This window comes from Nymphaea colorata, chromosome 13, assembly GCF_008831285.2.
Source record: "Nymphaea colorata isolate Beijing-Zhang1983 chromosome 13, ASM883128v2, whole genome shotgun sequence".
In the NCBI taxonomy this organism is placed as follows: Eukaryota; Viridiplantae; Streptophyta; class Magnoliopsida; order Nymphaeales; family Nymphaeaceae; genus Nymphaea; species Nymphaea colorata.
The window spans coordinates 8,375,449-8,402,724 of record NC_045150.1 but is presented as its reverse complement, the minus strand read 5'-3'; the positions used below and the strand labels follow the sequence as shown (position 1 = coordinate 8,402,724).

At 38.6% G+C, this 27,276-nt stretch overlaps 1 protein-coding gene across 2 annotated transcripts; it reads left to right on the top strand.

The window, feature by feature from the left end:
• Positions 1-340: 340 nt before the first annotated feature.
• On the top strand, positions 341-7,861 carry LOC116267154 (chaperone protein dnaJ C76, chloroplastic). 2 transcript variants are annotated; one of them, XM_031648748.2, is made up of 10 exons: positions 341-448; positions 536-766; positions 1,907-2,035; positions 2,123-2,252; positions 2,441-2,561; positions 4,012-4,093; positions 5,015-5,065; positions 6,105-6,143; positions 6,779-6,878; positions 7,620-7,861. In XM_031648748.2, exons 2-10 carry the CDS (start codon positions 554-556, stop codon positions 7,748-7,750), a joined length of 996 nt encoding a protein of 331 aa, XP_031504608.1. In that variant the 5' UTR covers positions 341-448; positions 536-553; the 3' UTR covers positions 7,751-7,861. The 2 variants fall into 2 exon arrangements, with proteins under 2 accessions (XP_031504608.1, XP_031504607.1); XM_031648747.2 differs by having other exon boundaries at positions 377-766.
• The last annotated feature ends 19,415 nt before the right edge of the window (positions 7,862-27,276 follow it).

Genomic DNA, 27,276 nt, shown 5'->3' with positions numbered 1-27,276 from the left:
ACAAGAAAGAGAGAAAAAAAATAGAGACTAAAAAAGTCATCCGGATTGGGAGGAGATTCGGAAAGAAACTCGGGTCCGGGTTTGAATATTGATACCAAAACCATACACCCGCTTATTCGAGTTTCCCGCGGCACGTGACACTGGGGCGTCCCCGGCGCGCACCGCACGTGCTGTCCTCTCCAGTCCACGGACTCCACACACTGCGGAGGCGGATCCACCGGGTGCAGGCAGTGACATCTCAGATTCTTCCTGCGAGTCTCCTGGCTAATGGACCGCCACGTCAGCAATCTCACCCTGGAGTAACTGACACGTTTGCGTTCCCTCCTTCCCTGCCTGCCAGTGAAAACGGTCGCTTGACGCAACGTCTTTCGTGGCCCCCCCCTCTCTCTCTCTCTCTCTCTTCAGAGTGTTCCTCCCAGAAGCCTCCTCGCTTTTGGAGGAGGAGGAGGTGAGGCCTCCCCGTTGATCATATTTGTACATGAACGCAACCTTTCTCGCTTTTGATTTTGTTGTCATTGAATTTTTGTTGGGGAAGCCGAGGGGATCGCCGCCAATGGCTCAATTGCTTTCTCCGATCTGCACGGACGCCCTCAAATTCAGAAGTTGTTCCGCTTCTCCCATCGGAACTCGCCGTAATTTTTTCAGGCCGGCGGTAGATCGACCCATCACCAACGGACGTCGCCGGGACTTGCGCATCAGAGCGGCCACCGGGAGCTCGGTCTCCGAGGAACCCGAGGCCGATGACTATTACTCCGTTCTCGGCGTTGTATGCTCTCTCTCTCTCTCTCTCTCTCTCTCTGTGTGGAAGTTGATGGATATATCCTATGATTCCGTGAGGAACTAGTGGAATACGCAGTGGAGTTAAGCTGCTTAGGTGAAGTCACAGTAGAGTCGGTCATTGATAGATAGAAAAGTTACTTGATTGACTTGAAATGCTTAGAACGCATTTGCATGATCAATTTATTCATGAACAACAGTTCGACTCGGTGATCGTCATCTCCAGAATCAGGTTCTGCTCAGTGTTTGCTTTTATTTACGTACGACCAATTGCTCCATTGCTGATGCTTCACAACGAAATGATTTTAGAAATTCGTTCTGTAGTAAAAAGTAGTATCTGGAAATGATAATTGGCCTTGGGAATGTTAACGATGCAGTATTTTGTTTTCTTTATGTGCAATTTTCTATTGATTTTGCGTGAGAGCAGTATTATTTGAGAAATAGGAAAACTTGTACATGCAGCCTGAGTGAACCTAGAGAAAAGTTTCTTGAATCGATTTCACATGTCGTCAATTTTCATGGGTACCTTTTGCTTGCATAGTGAAAAAACATACAGGTAGTTTCTAATCGAGATATCTTTCCCTTTTTTTTTTTTTAATGAAGGGCTTAAGATCTCTGTGTTCCTTCTTTTTCCATTGACGCCTTGTGATGAGTTTACTGCGCATACAAAAGTTCACATGTAGCTTGCCACTGCAGTAGTGGCGAAACGATTGAAAGAGTATCTCACTGTAGGATGATGCTTTCTGGATGCTTTTACTTTACGCAATTTAAAATAAGGTAGAAGCAATGCGAGGAACATGGAACTATTGCGTTCTCCAAGCGATGGAGAACCATTTATACTGTACAGCCAATATAGGAAGCTATTTTTGTTGATTGAGTTCTGTAGGCTTGTCCATCTAAACTGTCTCCCGACTCTCACCCGGGGTCACAGAGTCATGTGTGTTAAATTTGGGCATGACCTTAAAATCAAAAAATCTTGTAAGAAAGATCTGATCTTTTACCTTGGGACGTATACCCTTCTTGTTGGTGATTGTTGAATATGCTTCCTTGAATTTCATCTATTATTAGCTTGCGCTGGAGAGACTAATTCTTTATTTCCTCTCTTTATGGCAATGCCTGTGCTTATTAGTTGCCAGATGCAACACCAGGGGAGATAAAGAAAGCATATTATAATTGTATGAAAGCTTGCCATCCTGACTTGAGTGGAAATGATCCTGAGACAAACGATTTCTGTATGTTCATTAATGAGGTTTATGAGGTGAGTTCTAATAAGTGAAATAATTGTTCTCATTTTTCTTAGTGCAAATTCTCTTTTAAAATTTGTTGGTTATTAATAAATTGGCAGATACTAAGTGACCCTGTGCAACGTATGGTTTATGACGAAATTCATGGGTATGCGTTAACGGCAATCAATCCTTTCCTGGATGATTCCAAGCCAAAGGACCACGCTTTTGTCGATGAGTTCTGTTGTATAGGTATGTGCAACTCCAAATTTTGTTCTTTTGTCCTACACTCCTACATAACAAATAAATTATATTGTCAAGTTCCAAACTTTCTCCTGATCAATCGCCATCTTAGTTAGTCCTGCTTTGCACTTATGTAGATTCTCTGAATGATCAATATGCTAGGAAGTTCTCATGGGGCGTTTCTTTGATTTGGACAGGCTGTAAAAATTGTGCCAATCTGGCCCCTGACGTTTTCAAGATTGAGGAAGATTTTGGAAGGGCAAGAGTTCGCTCTCAATCAGGGAATACTGAATTAGTCCAACAAGCTATTGAAAGTTGGTAAGTCTTCACGTGGTCAACTTGTTGATGTGGTTAAAACATCTTTATTGTAACATCAATTGTAGGCAACCTAAATTGCCTGTTGATATGTCTTCAATAATCACAGCATGTGATTAACATGAAATGACACTTTATGCATTAAATATCCAGTAAATTAGTCAAAATAGAAAGAGCCAGCAGATTCCTGCCATGCAGAATCTAGGAAAACAAATTTCTATTAAAGCTCTTGACATCCTGTGGCAGTGACATTGTAACACCAAATTACTAGACATTGTTTCCACAAAAAAAATATTTATCCATCTAAATTTCCTGGTGATGAAGGAAGTCCTTAGAAAGATGCAGCCGATGTTGGATGCTCCAACATGTTAGAGTTTCATTGTCTCAGCAGCATCATGTAAAAAATTTGAAGAACCTCTTGAACAAAGACATGCAACTCTCAGAACATCATGTCATATATAGTGGATTCAGATGGTCCTCCAGGAAAATCTTTTACATGCTATCCATGCATAAAGTTTTTATTATGTTTCCTTTGAGCCTGTAACTTACTCAGATGTGATATCTTGTTTTGCATAATTTTGAGATGAATGGAAACCCCCAAAGTCTGAAGAGTCAAGTAATTCTAACCTAATCAGATTAGTAGAATGATCAGAATAATTGGATTTAGCAGTACCTGGACATAAGTTTATGGTTTTATGGTGATGAAGGAAGTCTGTTGGAGGTGGAAAGTTGTTGTTGGATGCTTCAATAATTTAGAGTTTCAAGATTTCAGCATCACTGAAAAATTTTGAAAAGCCTCTTCAATGAAGACATGCAAATATCAGAACATCATGTCATCTGTAATGGTTCTCCAAGAAAATCTTTTACTCGTTATCCAATGTATCCATGCATAAAATTTTCATATGTTTACTTTCAGCTTGTAACTTATGCACTTTCCTGATGTGATATTATTTTGCATATTTTGAGTTAAGCTGCAAGCCACAAAGTGTGGAAGAGTCAAGTAATTCTAACCTGATTGGATTAGTAGAATGATCAGAATAATTGGATTTGGCAGTATTTGGATGTAAGATGAGTCTACAACTGATAAAATCATTTATTCAAATTAGTAGTGGTAGCTTAATGTTAGTGGATATCCTGTTTGGGCATGAAAAATATCATAAATTGATATTAACAGTGACTTAACACCATATGATATGGGTCCAAAGATACTATGATGGTTGTTATTGTTTGTCCATGAACTCATTTGACAACACTATATTTCAACCCATGCTTTAAATAACCTTCTGGGATTATGAAGTTACCAATATTGTATGCTGTTATTTTGGCTTATAAACATGCCAAACTGCTTTGGTGGTTTAGATTTGTATTTCTTCTTGTGCATTAAAGAATTAACATTTAGTTGATAAAATGAAGTGGGGGCCATATTCAGCTTTTTCTCTTTGTGCATTTTCAGCCCAGTGGACTGCATTCATTGGACTTCTGCAGCACAGCTATCTCTACTTGAAGATGAGATGCGTCGGGCAGAGAGAGTAAATGTAAGATAAAAATATCTTTAATACTAGTGTTCTTTCTGACACATTTAGCCCTTGACATGTTTTGTGCTTACGTTGTCCGTGGTGGATGGCATTTTCAAATGGAAATGTTCGTAATTCAATTCAGACAGTAAAACCATGGACAATTATCCATTCAAAATTTGTTTGACATTTATCACTAGGAGCTTGAAATTCATGAATAGAATGTTGACTATGCTTTTTCACTTGGACTTTTGTTCCATCCTTAACTAAGAAGAAGCACTGAAGGGTTCCAGAACATTCATTGTCACTTTATCTTTCCACAGATCTCCATGCCAGTATCAAGCCTATCCATTGTTGAACATCAATTTTTTCTCTGATGTTTTCTTTGTTTTTTTAATTTCAGTTTCATAACCAAATTTTTAATGGACATACAGTTGGAAATACAAAACATATGTATTTGAGTTTGTGCATGTTTATGAGCATCCGAGGTTCTTGATGAACATACACAAACTATTCTTCAAAGCCATTGGAAATAGGAGCCTTGACTTTTTATTTTTGAGGAACTTGTATCTATGATTATCCTTTTGTTGGTGAAATATCAAGGATGTATACTAATGCTTGTCTATAAATTGGTAGAAGTTTATCCATGTCTTGAACATCCATCACAAAGAACTGATCTATATCAGTATCTAAATCATTAGTTAAATGAAAAGTTGAAAAAATTATAGGACACAGTATTGCTGGTTGACATTATGGAGTGATTGAGCTTACTTTGCTATGCTGTACAAAAGTTTTTGGTTTTTGTTATTAGGCAGTTCAGATAATCATAGAAACTTTTGTTTCCTATTATGTCCAGAAAACTTCGCAACTGCTATAGTAGTCTGAGATGTTTCTTTTGGCTAGCTTTTCTAGATGCTAGAAGTGATCGATTAATATTTACAGGTTGGATTAATGCTTTCTGGAATGGGGGCTTCCTTTGATGTCTTTGGCATGGTAAGATCATATGATTATCCTTGTGGATGACCAACTTTTTCTCTGCTGGCAACTATCTTCATCCTTCCGCTAATGTTTGGCTATAGAATCTGTTAAAACCATTGTTGGATCCCTTGTTCCGTTGGTATATGTTAAGTACATGAGCAAACTAACTAGGTTGCATTACCGTGTTGTAAGCATTGAATTTGGTAACTTTTTGCTTAACACTCTTATCACCCTTATGTGTCTGCCTAATAGGCATCCACACCATAATAAAGATCATTATTCTGGCCTCCAGAACTAAATGTCTTATAGATAACAGTTGCCTCAGCTGCAGTATTTCGGTTGCTTTCTTATCCTCTCTAAGGTTTTCTGTTGCTTCTGGTGGTTCATTGTAATATGATAGCTTTATTACTTGCTGAGTGCCTGTCCATTTTGTGGTAGGATTTTTGCAGTATTGCATTGTATTTTAGGCCATTGTCTTTTTGGTTTGCAGAAGAGTATCAAATTCTCATTAATCTACAATATTCAATCCACTACACTATTGACGTTCAATAGTTCTTTGAATTTTAGTTGGAGCTAGCCAGACATGAGGTATGATCATGACAGATACTTAACCCATATTAACAAAATCTAAATCTTCATGTTGCTTAGTTTATTGCATTTGTTTCACATCATTATAAAAGGAATATGGTTCCTAACAGTCAGATGGTATTCTCTTCAATTTGATCCAATATCTGCAAGAACAACTAGGTGTGTGTTTGACTACCTAGGCAATCGAAAATTAGCTCAGTGACAACCCAATTCTGTTATGTGCTGCCTATTAGAAACCTGTCTGGCATAGAGGCATATCAGGCTTTCTGGAATCTTGGGCTTGATGGCAGAATTGTCATGAAGCTTTAGATAATTTCAGAAGCTTTGGTTAGATAGTCAAATTGATATTTTCCTGCACAAGAGCTTTTCATAACAAGTATAGCTTTGATGTTTTTAGGTTATATCATGACTACAAGTGTTGAAATCTTTCTATTGCAGACTAATATGATGATTATCTCTGTGACAGGCACGTTCCCGGTGGGAAAAGCGTCAAATGAAAGTCCTGGTATGTGTCTGGCTTTTTTTGTAGTTTTGTTCGGCCACTGCAAAACTGTCAGGCCACACACATCAGTCTTGATGCCTGCCTAGTTCCAGAGGAATAAGGAAAATTAAGGAACTTGCAAAAATGGTCTGCTCATTTATAAGCAGCAAAAGAACACAATCACTTAAAATTTTCATGTCATGCTGGTCCTTAAACTGGGGAGCTGACAACCATGATCAAATTATTCAGAAGCAGGAAGGAAGGCCATCTCCATTTTATGTCCTGCTGATGCTTATGCATTGTTAACATAAAGCAAGCAAATATTAGGCGGTTCTGGGAATGTACTTGCGATATTATGTGTATCATATCCCTTATTTGAAAATCAAGTTCTGGAAGCATAACTGAACTAAGGCTCCACGTTTGTTTGATACTGCGCAGGCAGCCAACCTTGCTGGTTGCCTGCAGAATCCTAATTAATAAATCACGGGTCTTTATCTTAGAGTATTCTGGACTTCATTTGATAATCAACATAGTGAACACAAAGTTATGGCAAGTCGAACTGCTGTTTCAGTGTGACTTTGGGACTCTAATATGTCTAAGGATGGGTTAGTTTATGGTTTATCAATGCCAAATTTGTAACCTTCATCTTCGACTTGCAGGAAAAGGCTAAAATCAGAATGATGAAGAAAAAATCTTCTGACAAGTCTGAATCGTACTGGAGCAATCTTTGGGAAGATTCTGTTAAATACAAGGATACAGGTATTGCTTCCTAGTCCTAACCCCATTCTGACATAATAAGTTTCAGTTCTTGGAAGTGGTTCTTCGTATACTTCTTGTTACAAATTATGCATGGTCTCATCATATCTATCATCATACCTTGTAGTTGTTGCATTTTAAACTATGCACATGGATGAAACTTCGTTAACTAATCTGGGGAATTTTCAACAAAAGTTGCTGCATATTGTTTGTACCTAGAAAAGCAGACTGCCCTGCGAATCATTTTCTCTATCGTCTTCTCACTGCTTCACTCTGAGAGCACTCCTCCATTTATCTCCTTGATTGCGAAAAAAAAAAATATTAGGTAAAGGTGGCGGAAGCGCTCATATATTTGGTAATCAAGGAGCTAGCTGCAGTTCTCTGTCATCTTCTCAGTTGTGTTTCCACTCCATAAAAAACTTGATGCTGATATAGTCTGATTCATATAGTTTAAACTTTTATGTCGAAGGAGGAAACTGGTCTCACGAAATTCTTCCTATTAATTTCTTGGAATTGAAGATGGTTGTAAAAAGAAAACGAAAAGAAAGAAAAAAAGGAAAGAAGGAAGAGGTTACTGTGGTAGTGCACCCCTCGATCAGCAAGTAGGAACGACCATGTTGAACGAGGCCCGGTCTTAGTCATTGCATTGGTCTGATATCATGGTAGCAAATAGATGTCCGGCTATTGAATGTCCGTGTTAGTCACTAATCCTCTGTGGTTGATCGGGCTGACTTGTTTCAATAGAGGAGGAAGAGATGCAAGAGAGGTCCAAAAGAGCAGCAGCTGCGGCCAGGCGTTGGAGAGAGTACTCAAGAAAGGGTGCAGATAGGCGGCCAACTTTCAATCTTCCAGAAGCCTTGTCCAAAAAGGATTGAGCAGGCAACATTTGCAGTTGAAATATTGTACACTAGTCCATATTGTACACTAATCCATATTGTTTTATGTATAGTTGAAAAAGAAAAACCATTGTATAAAGTTGATTACTATCTCTCTCTCCCTCTTCATTGGTTTAGTGGGCCAACAAATTTGCGGTTCAATATTGTGGACTTGACCCGTACTATTGTGTGGCATGTTCTGCTACCACGGTCTCTTGGCTTAATGGATCCGGATTGGAGTAGTTAAAGAACAACCAAGTAAGAACAATGAGAAAATGATTATGTCATCATCTTGAGAATAATTACCCAAACTGTATGTCTGTGGCATACTTGTAGGCCACATTCAAGAGCGAACTGTCATTTAAAATTGCATATAATGGAGAGAAACGGTGAACCCAAATACATTGCAACGTTGACAACGCCTAATTTTATTATTCAAGTGTCTAAGACTATAAATTGCTGTCCATTCAGAAGATTTTGTGAAACTAGCACTTAGTAAAGAATCAGTTCAGAACACATTCGGTCAATCCTAATGATCTCAACAAAGCAAGAACGAAAAAGAAAGACAAGGAATCGTTAGAGAGGTTAGAGAGTGAAGGGAGACCCTTTTCCTATCTAACACTGCATGCAACAGCATGAGCCCAAGATTTAAGATCCTCCTTCATGGATACATCTTCATTACGAAATGGGATCCTGCACAACCAAGCATCGGATAGGTAAGGTCTATAGAGCCCAACAGAGCTCTCAGCCCCTCTCTCCCTCTGTAAGCCAGGAATGATTGATATCAACCTCTGATCCACCATCCCTCCACCAAAGCTGAAGCCCAAGTCCAGGAACCCCTTCAACTCCTGAAACTCCAGATCTGCAGCTCTCTCGCTTCCCACCATCCCTTCCCTTCTCCTCCTCCTTATCTTCTTCCTCCCCTCCAATCTACTGGCCGTGATCGCTTCGACATGTTCCAGATGTGGCGTCGGCTTCGACTCTGGTTCTGGCAATTCAGGGGGGTAGCTCTGGTCAACTGGAGATGGAAGAGGTTCGGTTTGGTGACGCAAGATCTTGGACTCTTCCTCACTTGAGCTTCTTGGGAGTGTGGCGGCGTCCATGAACGGTGCAGAGACAGAGTTGCAAGAAGGAGGCATGAGAATGTTGTGGACAAACCAGAGGCCGTCCATCTGCTCCATGAACTCCTCTGCATCCATGGAGGGTGGCCCGCCGGGAGACGAGAAGCCGAGTGCGGACAAAGCCGGAGAAGGCTACGAGTCTACGACTTCGTTGTCTAGCGAGCCATGACTAGATTTTCAAAAATCCGTTGGCATCCATTTGTAAATCCAATGACAAAAATACCCCCTTGTTTCTAGAAGACTCCTATTGAAAACTATCGGGTTTTATCTCTTGCCTCCATTTCTTTCTTACTATTCTGAACCACGTCCTCGCTTTCAGATGCAAATGATTCGGATCCGAAACGGCTGGATACAAGGCAGTTTCAAATGGGGTTTCAATAATGAGACAATATTCCAACAAGATCCGACCCATTTACAAACACAGATGATCGTGTTATATCCAATAACGTAAGATCCAACTCCATTGAGACCCTGATCCAGATAAGATAGAAAATAATGGTTGGATTGTGCCTTGTATCCGGATTGGATTGATTGACCTCCGGCCGGATCAGATAATCATATCGGACTGGATTCACGATTCCAGATCCAGTTCAAAGGAATGGCATTATCGTAATTTATACAGAAAACGGTGGCATTTACAGCAACTTCAGCGGGTCACGTGACTCGAATTTTGAATCGGACGCCTGACCAACGGTCACATGCCTGCAAGGATTCACATGAGGCCGTCATCTTGCACTATATTACAACGATGTTGACATGGTTGGAGAAGGAAGGGTGTCAACCTGGCCATTTCGGTCACAAGAAAGCATCCTCAGTTCATGGATGGATGGATGTCTAGTTCTTGAATTGAATAATAATGTACAAGTTTCAAGCTTATTGATTAACACAGTACACAAGCTCCACAATTTTGCCTCGATTGCAGAACTTTTCTGTTCGTTTTGCTATAATTTTCGTGAGCTTTTAGGCAGAGTGAGTGTGCTCTTTTCAACTTCAGATCATCAGCTATACTGTCGCCTTGTGCAAAATTCTTAATCATGTAAACAGCGGTTTCTTTTAGTACCTTATTGCAAAATTCTCCCCGTGCAATCTAGAGAGAGAGAGACAGAGACAGAGAGAGAGAGAATAAAAGAATATCTGCTGTTTGAGGCAGCTCAAATCACTTTCTCTTATGAGTGCTCATTGTTGATTCTTGAACATTCACCAAAGGAGAGAACTCAGAAGTATTTGAATTGTCTCCATCGTTAGTTTAAAGGTATAGTTAATTTATGTATTGTCAACTACATATTTATTAGAATCAATTATGTTTATAACACAAACCTATTGAAATATCTAAAAATAATGATTTCATGAAAAGCACAAATGCTTTGTAAAAAAAAAGAAAAAAAAAAACGATGTCGTTTTTGTATTAAACTTGAGTCCGACTATCAAGCTTCTAGGCCGGGTCAAGCTTTTGGGGCTGTAACCCGACCTGCGCATCCCATTGATGAAAGTATGAAGCTTCCTTCTCCTTGGAAGCAAGAGCTATAATGGAAGTGAGAGTGGATCTGCCAACAACTTTTTTTTATGTGAATAGTTGTATATCTTCATTCATATAGCTGAAAACAAAACATTTCTACTGTGATCATTTTAATTTGCCATTGTATATTTGAAGGGAATTTGGCAACATGAACACTAAACACTGTATTTATATGTATTTATCCAAAAGGCTGATACAACTTTATACTTTACTTAATCTTTGGGACAATTTTATATAGAACCCTGTGTTAGTGTTTCTATTGTTATTGTTTCATGAATCTGCCTTAATCTTTGTAATAGATTCATAAAATCCTATATTAGTATTTAACTCTGTTGTCAAGCACCTCCTCATTTCTCCTACATATACTTACTTCCTGAAGTCACTTGGTTAAATAAAAGCAATTGTTTGAATGCATCAAAATATAGGCCATCACTTCTATGATTTTTGGTTTTATAAGGCAGACTGATTTTGTTGAAAGATGACAAGAAGCTACATAAGTTTAAGAATCATAACGCAAACACATTATCTTCGTTATTTTTAATTACCAGTAAGGTGGAAAGTTCATGCATCCATGCACACTATAGTAGTTGTTTGGACAATGGAGAAGCCACTTTTGAGGTGAGAGACTCGACCTCACTGGTTAAACCTGCCATATCTGTAGTTGCCATTGAGACCGGGTAAAGCTGACGTCTCATTAATGTCCAGAAAACCTTTCATAAGAAGCTAGCTTTGCCAAAAGCCACAGTGGAGTTTGAACCTATGACCAACCAGCACCAGTGGATCTAAATGTTGGCTCCTATAAGCAATTGCCCACACGGACCTGCACAATTTGTTTATTGTATATTAATATCCCAAGATCATTTCACGGTGCAGAGATTGTAAGATTCTTTTTGTTTATGCATCAGTGTTCCGCAGCTAAAATTTTCTAGTTCCTCATTTATTCTAAGTCTTAATTGGGTCTCGACATCTAAATAACAATAATTATAATTATAATTATAATAAATCAGCCATATTCCTAAGGATATTTTGATTAGTAGCAAATTTAATCCAGTACTTCCAAACCATGGACCTTTGGATGCAATAAGGCTAGTCCACTTAGGAGATTGAATCCCAAAGATAAGTCGACCGCCATTAATACTAAGGCATTGGCAATGTCAAGAGTAAGAAATATAAACTAGAAATGGCACCCATAATAAGATAAAATAATTAAACTACTAATGAATTTGAGCTAAAAATATGTAATAAAAACTACATCAACAACATGTAATGACATAAAACGAAGTGAGCATACATGCTAAATTACAAAACATATGAATGAAGAACTACTAGCTTAACACTAATGAATCCTTTAAAATTAAGATGAACAACAGATTTACCAAATACTTGTCTAAAGAAGTTCACATAATATATATGTATATGTATATATATATATATATATATATATAAACGAATAAAAGAAAGAAAAGAAAAAGGGGTTTGAAAATTCCCCGTGCTAAACAGAGTAACCGCACACTTTGTGTCATTGATGTGAAGACCCGATAGCATGGAAAAAGTCTGTAGCAGAAATAAGGTTCGAGCCATTTGCTGTGTGGTTGCCTGACCAAAAATCATAATATCATCAGCATATTGAACCATCTGACATTTAAAAGAGCCTATTGTTGGCGTGGATAGAAAATGAGCTATCAGTAGCCCGTGAACTACAAGACCCTCAGTTGATCTTATTGAAGAACAGCGGAGATAATGGGCACCCTTGACGAACACCCCGTTGGGTGGGCAATGGATGTCCACAGACACCATTAATCCCACACCATCACCACAAGCTCCTCCGTGCAACACATCCATCTATATCTGAAACCCATATGTTGCATCACTTCAAAAAGGAAAGGCCAAGAAAGGGTGTATGCAAGTCTAGTTTGAGCATGGAGGAAGGTTGCAGACATGGAATGAACCATTTCAGAAGCAACAAAAAAATTGCCATCTGAAAGAGATCTTCTCGAGATGAACGCATACTACGACTCCGCAATCAACACAGAATTGACGGTCTTTAGTCTGTTGGCTAGAATCTTTGCTATCAATCTCCTCAAAAGACCAAGCAAAAAGATAGGCCTAAATCTGGAGATATATGTCTGAAGCATCCTCATGCTTAGGCACAAGAGAAATAATCGAACGGCGAACACAAGATGGCAGATGAGACAGTATGGAGCTCAGACAACAAGAAAGGAGCTTGCAGGTTAGTAGCCACCAAATGAGAGAGAGCACGAAAATCTAAACCACCAATCAAGGGCTTGTGAAGACTCATTATTGGAAGAACATAGCTTTCTGAAGTAGAAAGAGGCTGCCGTAAGAATATCTCATCCCTGAAAGGCAATCTCCATCAACTACCAAATTTTGTAATTTATTACGGCGGAAGTTTTGAGAAGCCATTTGATGAAAACAGCGAGTGTTCGCATCTCTCAGCTTCAACCAACGAATCTTAAAAAGCCACTGCTTCCAATAATTTTCATTACATAGCCTGAGGTTATTTGCTGGAGAAACATGTTGAACACAAAGCTCCTCCAGTTGATGGTCATTAAGAGGCACTGAGGACGAAAGGGGCCCTTGAATGCGATTCAGCTCTGGTTCGCACTTGGTAAGCTGGAGAAAGTGCGAAGGTTTGGAGACTGCCAGCCAACGCCGTCTGTAGACGCCAAAGTTTAACCATAAAAATGATGAAATTATTGGAGCCAAAGAAGGGCACATGATAAATGTAGATTAGATCAAGATGGTCAGACTAACCTGAGACTGAGAGATTCCGTCAAGAGCAGTGAGTCGCAGATTCCACCTGAAACATCAGAGCCGTTGCTAAAACAGGACACCTGTGAAAACAAACGAAGCCAGCTCTCCAATCTCCGGCCACCGGAAAAACGGATGCAATTTCTTAAGACTTAAGTGCCTGGTCACGAATCACCGGGCAATTCTCCTTTGACAACCAGCCTAACAAATTTATGAAATACATAAAGAGATGGCAGATCGTCAAAGAAGAACTACCCTGCGATTCCTTGCTTGCACTGTGATAAACCTACAACGCATGAATTCTCGATTTCTGGTTAGGTCGGAGTAAAGGCCGACGATCAGGCCCTAGCCATTAATAGAAGATGTTCAATATGCCAGATTAGCCACGGAGTATATGCGAGGGCACCATCCCTTCATATTCATATGCTATACCATCTTGCCCAACTTAACTTTTCCTTTTAGTTTTTCCTTCTTCTTTATTTTTTTTTTTTTAAGAATAAAATCTGGATAGCCTTGTTTGGCACCCTCGTAATAGCTTTATTCCACACATATTTTTTGTAAACGTCCACTATACTGTTGCATTTAGCTTTTTCGCACTTAGTCAGCCCAATCTTTTGAAAACTAGCTAGTACATACAACTTTCTAGTAACACATCCTTTGAGATTCCATATATCCTTCTACGATTATGGTTGTGATTAGATTTTGTAATCTTTATTAGCAAGTTAAAGTGAATGTTATTAGATCTATCTGCTGACTATATCGGACTTTTGTATATACGAAAACAGATAGCTTTCAGACCCTCATATACAAGATTTAGTGGGAACCAACTAGGCTGTGGAACCCAATGAGAACAAACAGCAGAAATTAAAATGCAAATATAACAGATAACTTATTTTTTTCAAGAGTCTGAAGTACCCTCTGAATGATCAAAAGAGACAGTATGTAAAAGACAGAAACAGATGAGCTTTCTTAAACGAAGCTCCAACTCCCATTCGAGGAGTAATTGGGTTCTAGAAAAAACCAGTTTTGACTTTTATATTTTCAACTTAATCTTCATTGTTTGATCTCACTGAAATTGATGATTCACATCACAGTCTCAATCTGAGGGCTTGGTAGTTACTTATTTTGGTCATCTAACATTAATTTGCAACTGTTTCTCCAACTGCCCATGCATAAAAACTTTAAGGGTCTTGATGATTCCTTAGAGGTCTAACATGTGTGTGTGTGTGTGTGTGTGTATATATATATATATATATAAAAGATCAAGAGAGAAATTAATAGGTATTTGACACTTAAATGCTAAACAGGTAAAGAACAATCTTAGGCACCCTTGATTTTTTCCATATCAACGGTTGGGAGAAAAATAAGAAGAAAGAATGTGTAAACCAATACTAGAAGACAAAATCGTTTGATATTTTTTTCATTGTTTTCCACTCAACCAATGATGTGGATAGGATCAAGTACTAATGTTGTTACTTATCCATCTAACGTTTAAGTGTCTAGTACCTACCAGACTCTCTCTCTCTTTATATATATATATATATGTATATATATATATACACACACACACACACCCGTACACATATATATAGGGTTAGATTACTGAGAATTTCTTAACATGTGATAATTAAGTTCACATTTAGCCACCCTCAGTATCACTTTAGGACTAATTCATATCCTCCCATGTTGACTCTTTCACATCCATTTTCAATGATAAACCAATTAATTTACTAAACTTATCAGACTGTCTGAACATATTTTCTTGGTCATAAAAAAAAGTACTGGGCTTTTTTTTTTCTGGCAGCTCTTCCAAAACCATTGCCACTTAAAAGCATATATATATATATATACAGAGAGAGAGAGAGAGAACACCAAACTAAAACTAAGAAATGAACTACCATACTATTAGTAAAGCCATATGAAGTTGTTCGCACTACCAAACTGCAGATGCAAATCCACCGCAACATTCTTATGTTTTTTTTTTCTATTTTACAAACTCTCTCTCTCACTCTCTCTCTATAGACTTCAACATTTCTAAAGGGAATATTAGAATTATTCCAAATGGGTGCATTTTGTAAGAAAAGAACGTCCAAGGTTATTTGGACCTGATTCCCTTCACTTGACATGGATGCCACTCAAGAGAACAATTGTGTCTTGATTAGACGGTGATATATATACGCAGAATCTATTTAAAAGTTGAGGTTGTAAACTCTTAAAAATAAGAGTCGGATCAAATTTGGATCCGATGCAACCTTTCCCTAAATTGTTTCTATTGTATTGTATTGATGAGTAAGAAACTATGTGGCTGGCTTAGTTTGAAGTAAAGCAACGGGAACAACTCTTTTTCATCTCTCTCATTAGCTCATTGTTGTACATTGACTCAAAAGAGAGAAATTGTTAGTGAGGCCAACGAAGAGTTATAAGATAAATCTAATATCCCACGGCACTAATTGTAGTTGATACTCGAAAAAGGGCTTGGTGATATCGTGTCAATAATGTAAGACGCCATGCATATTATGTATGCAGTATGATCATTTGCACAACATTAATATATTTATAGGTAAATTTAGGAGCATGGATCGTTACAGCTTCACTGCGAAAAGACACTACAACAAAACCCCAAAACTCCGACACTGCTGTCGCTATGGCATCAGTGATTGTCAAACACCACCGACGAGTTGGCATCGCTGGCTGACGAAGAGGAGCGCAGCCACGTCCATGATTGGCGCTGCAGCCATGCCGTTGCAGAAATAGAGATCACAGAGGTCTCTGAAATAATCTATGAGCAGCAACAGTGATCTTAAAATCTGCTGTAGTGAGAAATAGCATGTGTAATTACATTTCACTAATCAATTAATGTTCAAGAGTTCAACTGAATTCCAACCTTAGTCATTATGCGATTATATGGCTCAAAACATAATAATCGATCCTTGAATTAATCTAATTAAACGCATAAGGTGCGTGGAATGCAATCACTGCTAAACATGGGCACTTGGATGCACTCCTGTCACAGAGAATATTGCTCATTGAAAAGTAAGAATGCAAATGGTAGAGACTATTTATTTATTTTTTTATTTATTTTATTCAAAAGTAAGAACACCAAGTTAAGATCTATTTATTTTATTTTATTTTTTACCAAATCTGGTTCTGGAGTACTCAGGTTGGGCCCATTCAGAGAACGGCAACTCATATATATCCTGCTTAATTTCTTTACTGAAACAAACTAAACCGCTGTCCAACTTTTGAGCGGTTGCTTTACATCTATCAAATTTGTGAGCGGCCTCATTACGTAGACTAATAAAAGAGGCACTCCCATTTACATGTATGAAATTGATAGAAACCCCCATTTTTACAGTGTGGTTAGGTGCCCCTCTCTATTTCTCTCCACCTGCAATGTGCATGGTAAGAAGAACAACAGTGGATGCTACAGCATGCACCAAGAAGCAAGGGGTGCAGTCATGCACATGCAAAATGAAAGTATATTAATACAAGCTAAGTGTGTGTTTTCAAAAAGCCTAACAAAAATGATAATAATTAAAAAATTAATAATGAATGCCTTTTTCTGTAAAGACTAAAATAAAAAACCAAAAAACTACTGCGACATTGAGGTGAACCACCTTGTTAGGTGATCCAATGCATAAACATGTCAAAAAACTGTTAGGAACAAGGCCCTCTCTTTCTCTCTCAAGAGAAGAAGAAGAAGAAAAAGAAGAAGAAGAAGAAGATGATGATACATAAAGATTTTTATGTGGTTGGAAAACCAAAATTCTCCTATATCCACTGCCACACAGGGCTCTTTACTAATTCAGAATAAAGAATGCAAGAGATAACCACCCCTCTTAAAAATGGGGATTAAACTAATAGCATAAAATAGGAAATTACAATAATGCCTTACAAAAACTTCTGCCTATTAAGTATGGATTTAGAGGAATTAAGGAAGCTTATTAAGTAGTGAATGCATACCATGACAAGAAACCTGGGCTCTGAAGAGTACACAATATGAGACCACCTTATAACATACTACTGAAGACCCCACTGGCGTAAAGGTAGGGCCTAAAGCGTATTGGGGCCCTCACAAACTAAGCAAAGCTGGTTATATGCACCATCCTGTCCACAAAAAAAATGTGCACCGTCTTATACAATGATCAGAATACCCTTGATTATAAAAATAAAATCTTTCTTTATAAGGATAAAAACAGTAACGAAAAAACTTAAAAGTCTAAAAAGAACATTTTTTTGTTATACTTTTAAAATACTCCAACTCTCGCTTACTTTTTTTGTGGGTGCATACATGCACATGCACAAGGTGGTGTGCGTAGCTCACTCTCCAAATTAAGCGTTTTTCAATAGTGAAAGAAAGGGGGCACAAACAACAGCGAAAGGAAAGCATCAAACACATTAACACACACACGGGCATAGTGCCAATGCCAGCATCGATGCTTGATGAGGGAAATTAAGCTAGAAAACAAAACCATCTGTAGAACTCAAACAAGACGTTCTTGAGAACTTAGTCTGAAACGCGATTCCCTTTCTGTGCGCAAGAATCACCGGGCAATTCTCCTTTGGCAGTCGGCCCTCCGGTCAAGCATGACTCATGTCAATTGTCTGAAACTGCTCATCAGTCATGGACAATGAGGGTTGTGACTGCCAAGAAAGAATTGCCCTGCAATTCTTGTCAAGCACAACCCATCACTTCATTTCTTTCGCCATGTCTGCACCTTCTCCCTCACAAACAGTCGGTAAGTCTCTGCAACTCTTTATACAGGCAGCTAGGGTTGCAGGTTCACTTTGTTGTTTGGCGGCGGCCCCAATGGGATAGAAGGCATATTCTGCAGTACAATTCCTGACTGCTGTCTTACACCATTAATTTGTTTTTTGCTCGCTTTTGCCTTTATTCCTCAGTCTCATAACCTCCTTTCATTTTTACCTTCTTTGTGTTCCTTCTGTCACAACCAAACCCCTTTTTGACCAGCTACTTTATCTAATATCATCAAAGATATGCATTTTTATGAGAGATTTCGTGGGAGTTTGGAGATTGGTGAACTTTTATTTTGCCTAACTTGTATAGACTTGGAAATTGCGTAACGTTTTCTTGTTTGCTCTTAATTTATTAAAATCACAGTGCCATATTCTACACGCCAAATTCGTTTATCAGCTGCATTAGTCATCATCAAAATAATATTGTAAAGCTTGTTCTGTTCAGGCCTTTGACTGCCAGCTTTCGGTAGTGTATATTTCAATCTCGGTCGAGCGTTATGAAAAGCTTCAGTTCTTTATACACGGTTGAATGCATATATACATTCATGTAAAACTGATGAGCTCATCATAGAGTGCAACTCTCTCTCTCTCTCTCTCTCTATATATATATATATATCATGAAAGGAACACCTTTTAATATTTCGTCTTCATACGGCTCCAAGCTTAACACACATTTCTCAGCCGGCCGTCTGCTGCTCATACGGGAACCATACTAACAGGAGTAGGACTACCAACTAGGGATGCCTCTATGGGGAGCCAAGGAACTATTCTCAGGATCTTCCTTCTAGAAATTTTATCTCGTTTCTTTCATGAAATTTCTGCTTAATTCGGGGTCAGAAATATTTTGCTTAATCTCCAGGCATAAACGTGAATACAGGCATAACTAACCAGTCTGAACAATCGAGAGGCCTGAAACGAATATGGCGAGAACCTTTTCTCTCTCAGGCAAGAAGTTGGCTTACCTGAAATATATTTACAATAAGAAATTGTGTAAGGATACGCGAATTAAATCTCTTGCATAATCAGTACAGAGCCTCGCCTCCTGAAATATATCATACTTTTTTTTAGGCCACATGGCATTTCAAATATAATGTGGATCAAGAGAAATTGATCGCAACACTAGATCTTTTATTACAAGAACAGCAACAAAAATAATAGTAATAACATAAAAGTAGTTCGACGTAGAAGTTAGAACCGCCCGGGCCACTTGATGGATCTGCAGTATAAAGTGCATGTGATGTGGACGCCTGATCATAAGCCATGATAGATTCATTCAGACCTCAGAGTAAGTTGTAGACAGAAGCCAACGACCCCCACGAACCTCCCTGCCCCAAAAAAGAAGAAAGCAAGGAGTGGGGATTGTACCCTAGCATATGCTGCTGTACTCCCTCCCAAAAGCATATCCACATATTAATATATACCTCTCCCGTTATAATATATATATATATTATGCCTCCATGCAACAGTTCAACCAAATTCAGCAGAAAGGATTCAGGTGAGGGGGCATGAGAAGGGCTCTCTTAGCCTCATACGCATTTGATTGCCCGAGAAATCTTAATTATTCAAACTGGGCCTTCCATCTCTGTAATTTAATCTCTAACAGGCTTTCACGTGAGTAGTTCCTAGCAAAAGAGAAGACCATATCAGAAAATTTGAAAACATTAGTTCTGCGAACAGAGTAAAAAGTTTGGCTCTTTAGTCAAGCTTCTTCCAAAGGAGAATCCCTACAAAATGAAAGCAGAATAATGAGCAAAAGAAGTTTCACTCTCTGTGGTCAAACCTGCATGTGACTCCAGAAAAGAACAGTAAGAAGCTTTCAAGCTATTAGTGAATTAAATGTCGCCAGCAGATTAAGCTTGGTCATCAATTTCTCTATCTTGATGATGAAAAAGAAGATCATTCCAAATTGGAAATTTGAGTTCTGCCAAAAGCGGAATTAATTTTTGCAATCGGTATCGTTCATCCTCTCATTCCAAATCTCACTTGGATTAAAACAAATGGCAGCGATGCATTTAAGCTGTCAAGCACAAGTGTTGCTTTTCCACGACGTTCAGTAAGCAATCTTCCACGATAACGGCAAGATCATGCTTCTGTTCCCAGACATTGGAGGATAATATAGAAAAGTAACAAAAGACAATATCAGAAAATTCGGAGAATTCTGTCCTCTAGTGCCGTGGAATCGTGAAAGAAAAAGTGTGGATCGAATTTTCTCATTCTTTTTTCCTTCTCTTCCAAAATTATAAGAATAGGATTGTACATGATAAATATATCATTAAGTGCATGCTAAGATCTGCTTCTGTTCTTGCACACAATTTAAGTTACTCATTAGGAGGGAGAACATGTTCATGGCAGGAGGAATCATTCAGAAACCAGCCTCTCACTGAAAGCATCTATGAACATAAAAGGGGAAAACCAGAGCCTTCTGCAAGTGTATTTCATTAAGGCAAAAAAATAATTAAAAGGTTATTATTGACGAATTTCTATGACGTAAGCTGTCTAGAGCACAAACTACTGACATAAGCGAAAGAGCTTCTGAAAATCATGGCAACTACCTGACTTCATGCGCGTCCTTTTTGTATTTTATGCCTTTTATTATTAAAGCATGTAGATCTACTATACTATTTTTTGTAATTTTTGCTCTTTTAGGCACCCATATATTCTATAAGTAACTTTTTTATCATTTAAATGACAAGTAATTCTCTCTGGGGCTGTTTGGTATAAATTTAAGGCAAAAGTTGTGCAAGTATGGACAAAGTTTTGCCTAACCTTGTTTTCTAGATAAGAAAAAACTTTTGCATACAGCAAAACTTGTGCGAGTAGATTTTAAGCGTCCTACAACCTTTTTATTCTTCTTTCTAGGAAAAATCTTTTAGGGCCGTTTACGAATGGAAGCAGTTTTCTTTTTCCAAAGGTCGGGTCCGATTCATAGAATAGCATGTTACAAAGTTCCATGAATCTACCTACTTTTTGAGGTAGATTCATAAAACAGTAATAAAATGTTAGTGTTGCCAAACGTCCCCTTTGTTTCATTTAAGAACAGTACTATGGTAATTATTTTATAATAAGACTCTTGGTGGAAATCAAGAACTCAGAAAAAAGGCAAACCAGTTGAGAACAAAGCACAACTTTGGAGAGGCAAGAACTCATCCTTTGTATTGTTGTTGTAATATAATATTACATGCACACTCGACTTGAAACGGCTGCGTTACAATCTTCTTCTACGCACTTCTACAGCTCAATTACAACCGTCTTCACCTATACAGAATGACACACTTCTGACCGACTAACCCTCGCTCTGTTATTGCTCTGTTTCTGCTCATATCAGCACCTGTGCCCGTAAGATCTGTTGAATTTGTGTCTGCAAACAAACTAATTAAGTTGTCACAATGTAAACATTTTCCATCATAAACAAATAAGGCCACGTCCTCGGCTTACATCTTATCTTCAATCCAGAAGAAGGCTGGAGCAATTTTACGTAGTCTCCATGTCAACCTTCAAACTTCAAAGAAACTTTTTTTTATATATATCTTTATTGCTAGCTGCTTCTCTCTCTCTCTCTCTCTCCCTCTCTCTCCCTCTCTCTCTCTCTCTCTCTCTCTCTCTCTCATTGTGGCATGTCATTTGGGTTGAGGGTTTCCGTTCTTGAGGCTAATGTTGTTGGGTCTTAGCCCCCCTTTTCTCTCTCTCTCACTCTCTCTCTCTCCACGCAGTCGCTCTTAATTAGACTTCACCCTTTCAACGAGTACTATAATTTCTAAGAAGAAACGGATGTTCCTGCAGTGAAAAGCTACCTGCCATGCAGAGAGGCGTGCGCGCATATGACGGTCGACAGTATCTTTTCAATTCCTGTATAATGAAAGCGACAGTGAGAAAACACACACATACAAGTGCATGCAAGCACCCGCGCATTCACGTATGCGGTTATATATATATATATATATATATACACACAGAAGCAAATAGCAACGTGAAAATGCATTCATGCACGTAAATAAAAGCTTATGTGCACTGAGATCGGAAAGAGGGGCACGATACCAATCACCACCGGAGAACAGTGTAAAACAGAGAAGGCCATGGACTTCACTTCTTTGTGCACAAGGATTACTGGGCAATTCTCCTTTGGCAGTCAGCACTCACTGCAAAAGGCAGTCGGTGGTACTGCACTTCACAGTTCACATGATCAACAGTGTTGAGTTTTGCCTGCCAAAGAAGAAGAGCCCTGCAATTCTTGTCATGCACACTTAAATTAATTAGCTTCCCGCGCCTTACGGCTTCTTCAAATCCTTGATAAGCGCCACCGCATTTATATACATAAAGCTGATGATGCACTTGCAAGAGAGAGTATATCCTACAGTACAATTCCCGTCTGCTGTCTTACACACTAGAAAGTGTGTCTCTTTTGCCTTTATTCCTCAATTTCAAGGCTGCCTTCACTTCCACACTCTTTTGGCGCACCCTGATCTATCACCAACAAAATCTCTTTTGCTAGCTTTACTAAGACCATGGACGTTCCTTCTCTATGAAATATTTCGAAACTCTTGAAGATTTTATCTTTCTTGCCGAACATGTATGCTATATTCTATATTGTTTTTAATATAATAATCCAATATTTTTATGTCAAATTTTTGGGTCTAGTTACGTTAACAAATTAGAACCTGCATCTTTCTTGCCGAACATGTATGCTATATTCTTTATCCTTTTCTTGTTTTTAATATAATAATCCATTATTTTTATGTCAAATTTTTGGGCCTAGTTACGTTAACAAATTAGAACCTGTTCCTTCTGCTACATATGTTCATCAAATACAGGACGTCACATAAAAACTATAACTTCAGCTTAGTGTTCCCCCGACCGGCCACCCATACTGTAAATCAAACTTGGAGCTCGGATCCATCAAATGAATCAGAACCTTACTGACATGTAGCTATAACGATATATTGGAGAAAAGTATACGCAAATGGTTGGAGTCCATTAATATTGATTTCCTCTTACAAATCTCATGTAAAAGGTTCTAAATACACTGGTATAAGCTTCTCTGCACACATACCTGCACATAAGAATACATACCCAAATCTCTCTCTCTCTCTCTCTCTCTCTCTCTCTCTCTCTCTCCCCTTTTCTGTTGAGGCATCGTTTTAAAATATTCCATCTCCACGCGGCCCCAAGCTTAGGCATACATCTCTTTAGATCTGCTTTTTGTTCCTCTAAAGGGAGCTACAGAAAACAAAGCATGGACCTCAGTTAAGTCAATTTCCATAACGATGAACTCTTTCTCAGGAATCTCTCCTGCACACGAGCTAATCCACCATAACATCCTGCCACTTGCAATGGGAAAGATGTTTGATCTGAGTGATCAAGAAGCCGAGGAGGTTTCCGGAAAAGACTTCTAAAGAAACTGTACAGGCATGATCACCAACGTGTATGCAGGTCCACACTTTTATATCGATACTTTACCTACTGCACAATAAAGTCAAGGATTCCAGCTAAAATCAAGATTTGGTGCATCTTTGAAAAGGAGGCATTTTCTTTTACCGCAGGCCTTCACATTGCTAAAAGGGCTTCCCCAGTTAAAATTTTGAGTTTGTTAAAGGTCATAGAGGTAACATTAATGTTTTCAGATAAAATATGCTTGGAATGTTCTGCAAATTGCTACTTTTTGAATTTCTGTGGTCAGAACATTAAGTCTCAAGTTCTGTTTTCCTTTTGCCCTCTGAAAGTTATTAAGTTCCATGTGAAGGTAAATACTTAGTAGCAGTTGCTGGAAGACAGAATGATCATAGACCTAACTAAGAAGATTTTGCATTCAGGAAGGCAGCAGGGAGATCGAAGAAGACAAAATATATTGCAGAAGAATTTGAAGGCAGATGAATAAAGTCCACCCGTGAGTTTTCTCTCTGACGTTTGATGGGCAGGAAATATCCTGTAACACTAGAAATAAAATTCAAATTTTTAAAAAATTTTCCTGTCCATCAAACTTAGGATAAAAAAATTTACCATTGGGTCTGTTTTCAGAAACTTCTTTTTGGAAATTTTGTCTCACCACAAGGAGTGTAAAAAAATTTCCCAGACGAAAAAAATAACCCTTGGCTTCAAAGCCGTGCTTAATCTCTAACGATTCTGTTTTTCATCTTTCATTCCTATCAAAATGAAAAATTTATTTCCTAAAACATAAACTCAAGTCCAGCAAACAAAAGGGTTTTAAAAATCTGGATTTCATTTTCATTTCTTCAATTCCTGAAATAAGTTTACGGAAACTTCTTTTCAATTTCATATTTCCAATGTGTCAAATGGCCCTTAAAGATCAGGAAGTACTAGTAAATCCATTTTTAACAGATGTATGCTCATTAGTTATGTGCCCATAAAATTGACTGCCAAATAGTAGGCGTGTCGTAACAATCTGAGTCGGCAGTCCCAACCCAATTCCTGCCGATGCCCGGCTACTGTTGGGTTCTGTTTGGGAATAGGCCTTCGTGGGTTTGGTTAGTAGTGTATCTTTTCAAGCTCCCAAATCTCAAGCAGACAAGAGGTCGGATTCTAAAAGATCCAATACTTTCACGAGATCCATAATTTTCTACAGTGATCTCTCTCTCTCTCTCCTTCCTTCAGGTGAGCAAGACGTTAATAATCTACTGCCCAATGAAAACTTGATTAAAGGCCTCCATTGGAGTAGCGCTCAACCAGACAGGCGATGTGCCTTGCCTTCTACATACTGCGCCCTTAGAGGCCTCCCTCTCTATCTCCCTCTCATATTGTTATTTACATATAAATTATTACTAAAACATGCTTATTTGACTGTTTGACGTGACATGAGAATTTGCACCTTTCTGATTTCCTGTGATAACGAGCGAAGACTGACGAAAGAAAAACTATCATTCGTTCGCATTACATGATGACTCTCCCTCTCTCTCTTTGTGGAACCTCCAAAAGTGAAGAGGAAGACGGATTGTACCTTAGCATATGCTGGTTTCTTTCCTGCCGCATATCCACATATTCATACCTCAGTCTGCTCCACACGGGCAACCGCCCTCTTTTCCGCATGTATAAGAACACAAGGCCGTGCTTCATACACTGTCAACCAAACCCCATGAGTAAAATTCAACAGATTGGAGACACTCGCGTGCATGAGTCAATGACAGGCAATCCTCCTTTGGCAGTCGGAGAAAGGTTTGCATATGAGAGAGAGATTTCTCCGCATATTACGCACAGTCGCTTGCCATCTGCCAAAGGAGAATTGCCCTGCCATTTGCCTGCACTAATAATTATGGTTACCCAAAACTGAGCGCTCGGTAAGGTGGTGATGTTTCCTCATCTGTCTCATATTTTTTCTGTTTCGAGTTTGAGTTAAAACCTGTCTAATTTATGGTTGCTTATAATTTATGCATGCACTAGGTTGATCAAAAATCTTCTACGTACTTTTCAAACTAAACTTTCCCTCGTACGTAGCCTTTCATAAAGAATCAAATTCGTATAATTCACTGCTGATCAAATTTGCGCCTTTGCAACTGCCATCATTTTATAGAGTGATAAAATACAGAAGGCCTTTCCTCAATGTTGAAGGATACCAAAACCGACTTTTGTTTAAACAGCATGAACTTCCTGTTTCTCGTTAGCTTTTTCACATGCTTTTTGGCTGTCTTCCTTTCAAGGAGTAATTTAAAGTCAGAAATGCAGATATTCTAACAAGCTGATCATTAATGGAGAAGCAGGTCGCAGTACTATAGAAAAGGAGGAGGAGGATCGAAAATATGGGGACCATTCAGATATCAATCCCTCAGTGGCAGCATCTCCGGACTTCTTTTTCCGTTTCTTTTGCTTTCTCTTTTTCTTCTCACAGAAGGAAAAGGAGTTTAAAAGCAATATTTTGGTCAATGCGCTCTAATAATCTATGTAGCTTTAACGATCAACACCACCACCAGGCGGCCGTCATGCGCGAAGGAAAGCTGCATCAGTCAAATCATAGAAAGCAAGGAGTTCACGTTAATCAAGGAGATAAAGATGGAAACTATATTATAAATTGTTGCAATTGTAATCCCTTAAACCAGATATCGTTTTGTAACGAGAGAGAAAACTGAATGGAATCTCTTAATATGTTCACAGGTTAAGGGAGCCCACAGTGGAAGTAGACAATCCATCTGAACCACGTAAACACCGTGTCTTTTCTTCCTTCTCTTGTCCTTGCTTCTGTTTTATGTTATCAGAGCTCATGGCTTCATCCGATGCTAGCTGTGGAAACAACACCTCTTTAGGATTTGCTTTCCAATCAGGTGGAAACAACACCTCTACAGGTCTTCCATTCAACATTCAATCAGGTTTGCAGTTTTTTATTTTTTGCTTCAACAAGTTTACAATACTTTCTTTAAATCAAGTTCGCGACGGACAAATATTTGCTATGGGCGAGTCAATTTTCTCCTCTTTTGAAGAGTTACAAGTTAATGGGATTTATTGCAGCCTGAGGAATGGACTACTGATTCAAAATAATGTCAAAATCAGAAATCCACAATGTGAGGATTGGGAACAACTTCACCAACTTCTGTTGAGTTGGGTTAAGTCATCCATAACAAATGTTGTCCACAGTCAAGTTGTGGGACTGAATACATCCTATGATCTTTGGGTGACATTGAAAAAAATGTTTGCTGCCCATTCTTGCGCATGCATACAACAACTTAAAGGCCAGTTGCAAAGTATAAGAAAAGGCCTAGAATCAACTTCTCATTATTTTCATAGAGCCTTGGCTCACCAACTCGGTTTGTTTTCAAAGCCGGTTGATGACAAGAACTTCATGACCTATATTTTATCGGGGCTCCCTATGCATGAGTGTGGATGGATCTCTTCGAACTGCTCTTAATACCCATGTAGGTGACATTAGCATGAAGGATTTGTTTTGCTATGTCGCTTTCTCATGAAGCACAACTTGAAACAGCTGAAAGTGAGGGAAATGTTGCTGTTAAATATATGGCGAAAAATCAAACATTCGGCTATAGTGGTGGAGATGCTTTTAATAGAGGAAACAAAAACAAAAAATTGGGAAAAGCGGGCCGACCTCAAGGGAAGAAGAGTTATGGGCAGACCTCAAGTGAAACCTTAATTTGCCATGCATGTGGAAATCAAGGACACTATGCTTGAAATTGTAAGGTTACATACCAAGCTTATCGCAAGCAAGGACATGGAGCCTTCTGTGGAAGTAGACAATCTGTTGAACCATGTAAACATCATGTCTTCTTCTTCTTCCTCCTCTTCTCCTTGCTTCTATTTTATAGCTCAATCAAGACTTTGAATCAAATAATGATCATTGAAATCCTTCTCTTGTATGTATATTAGAGGTAGCATTGCTAGCTCCCAACATACGGATAGCGAAAATT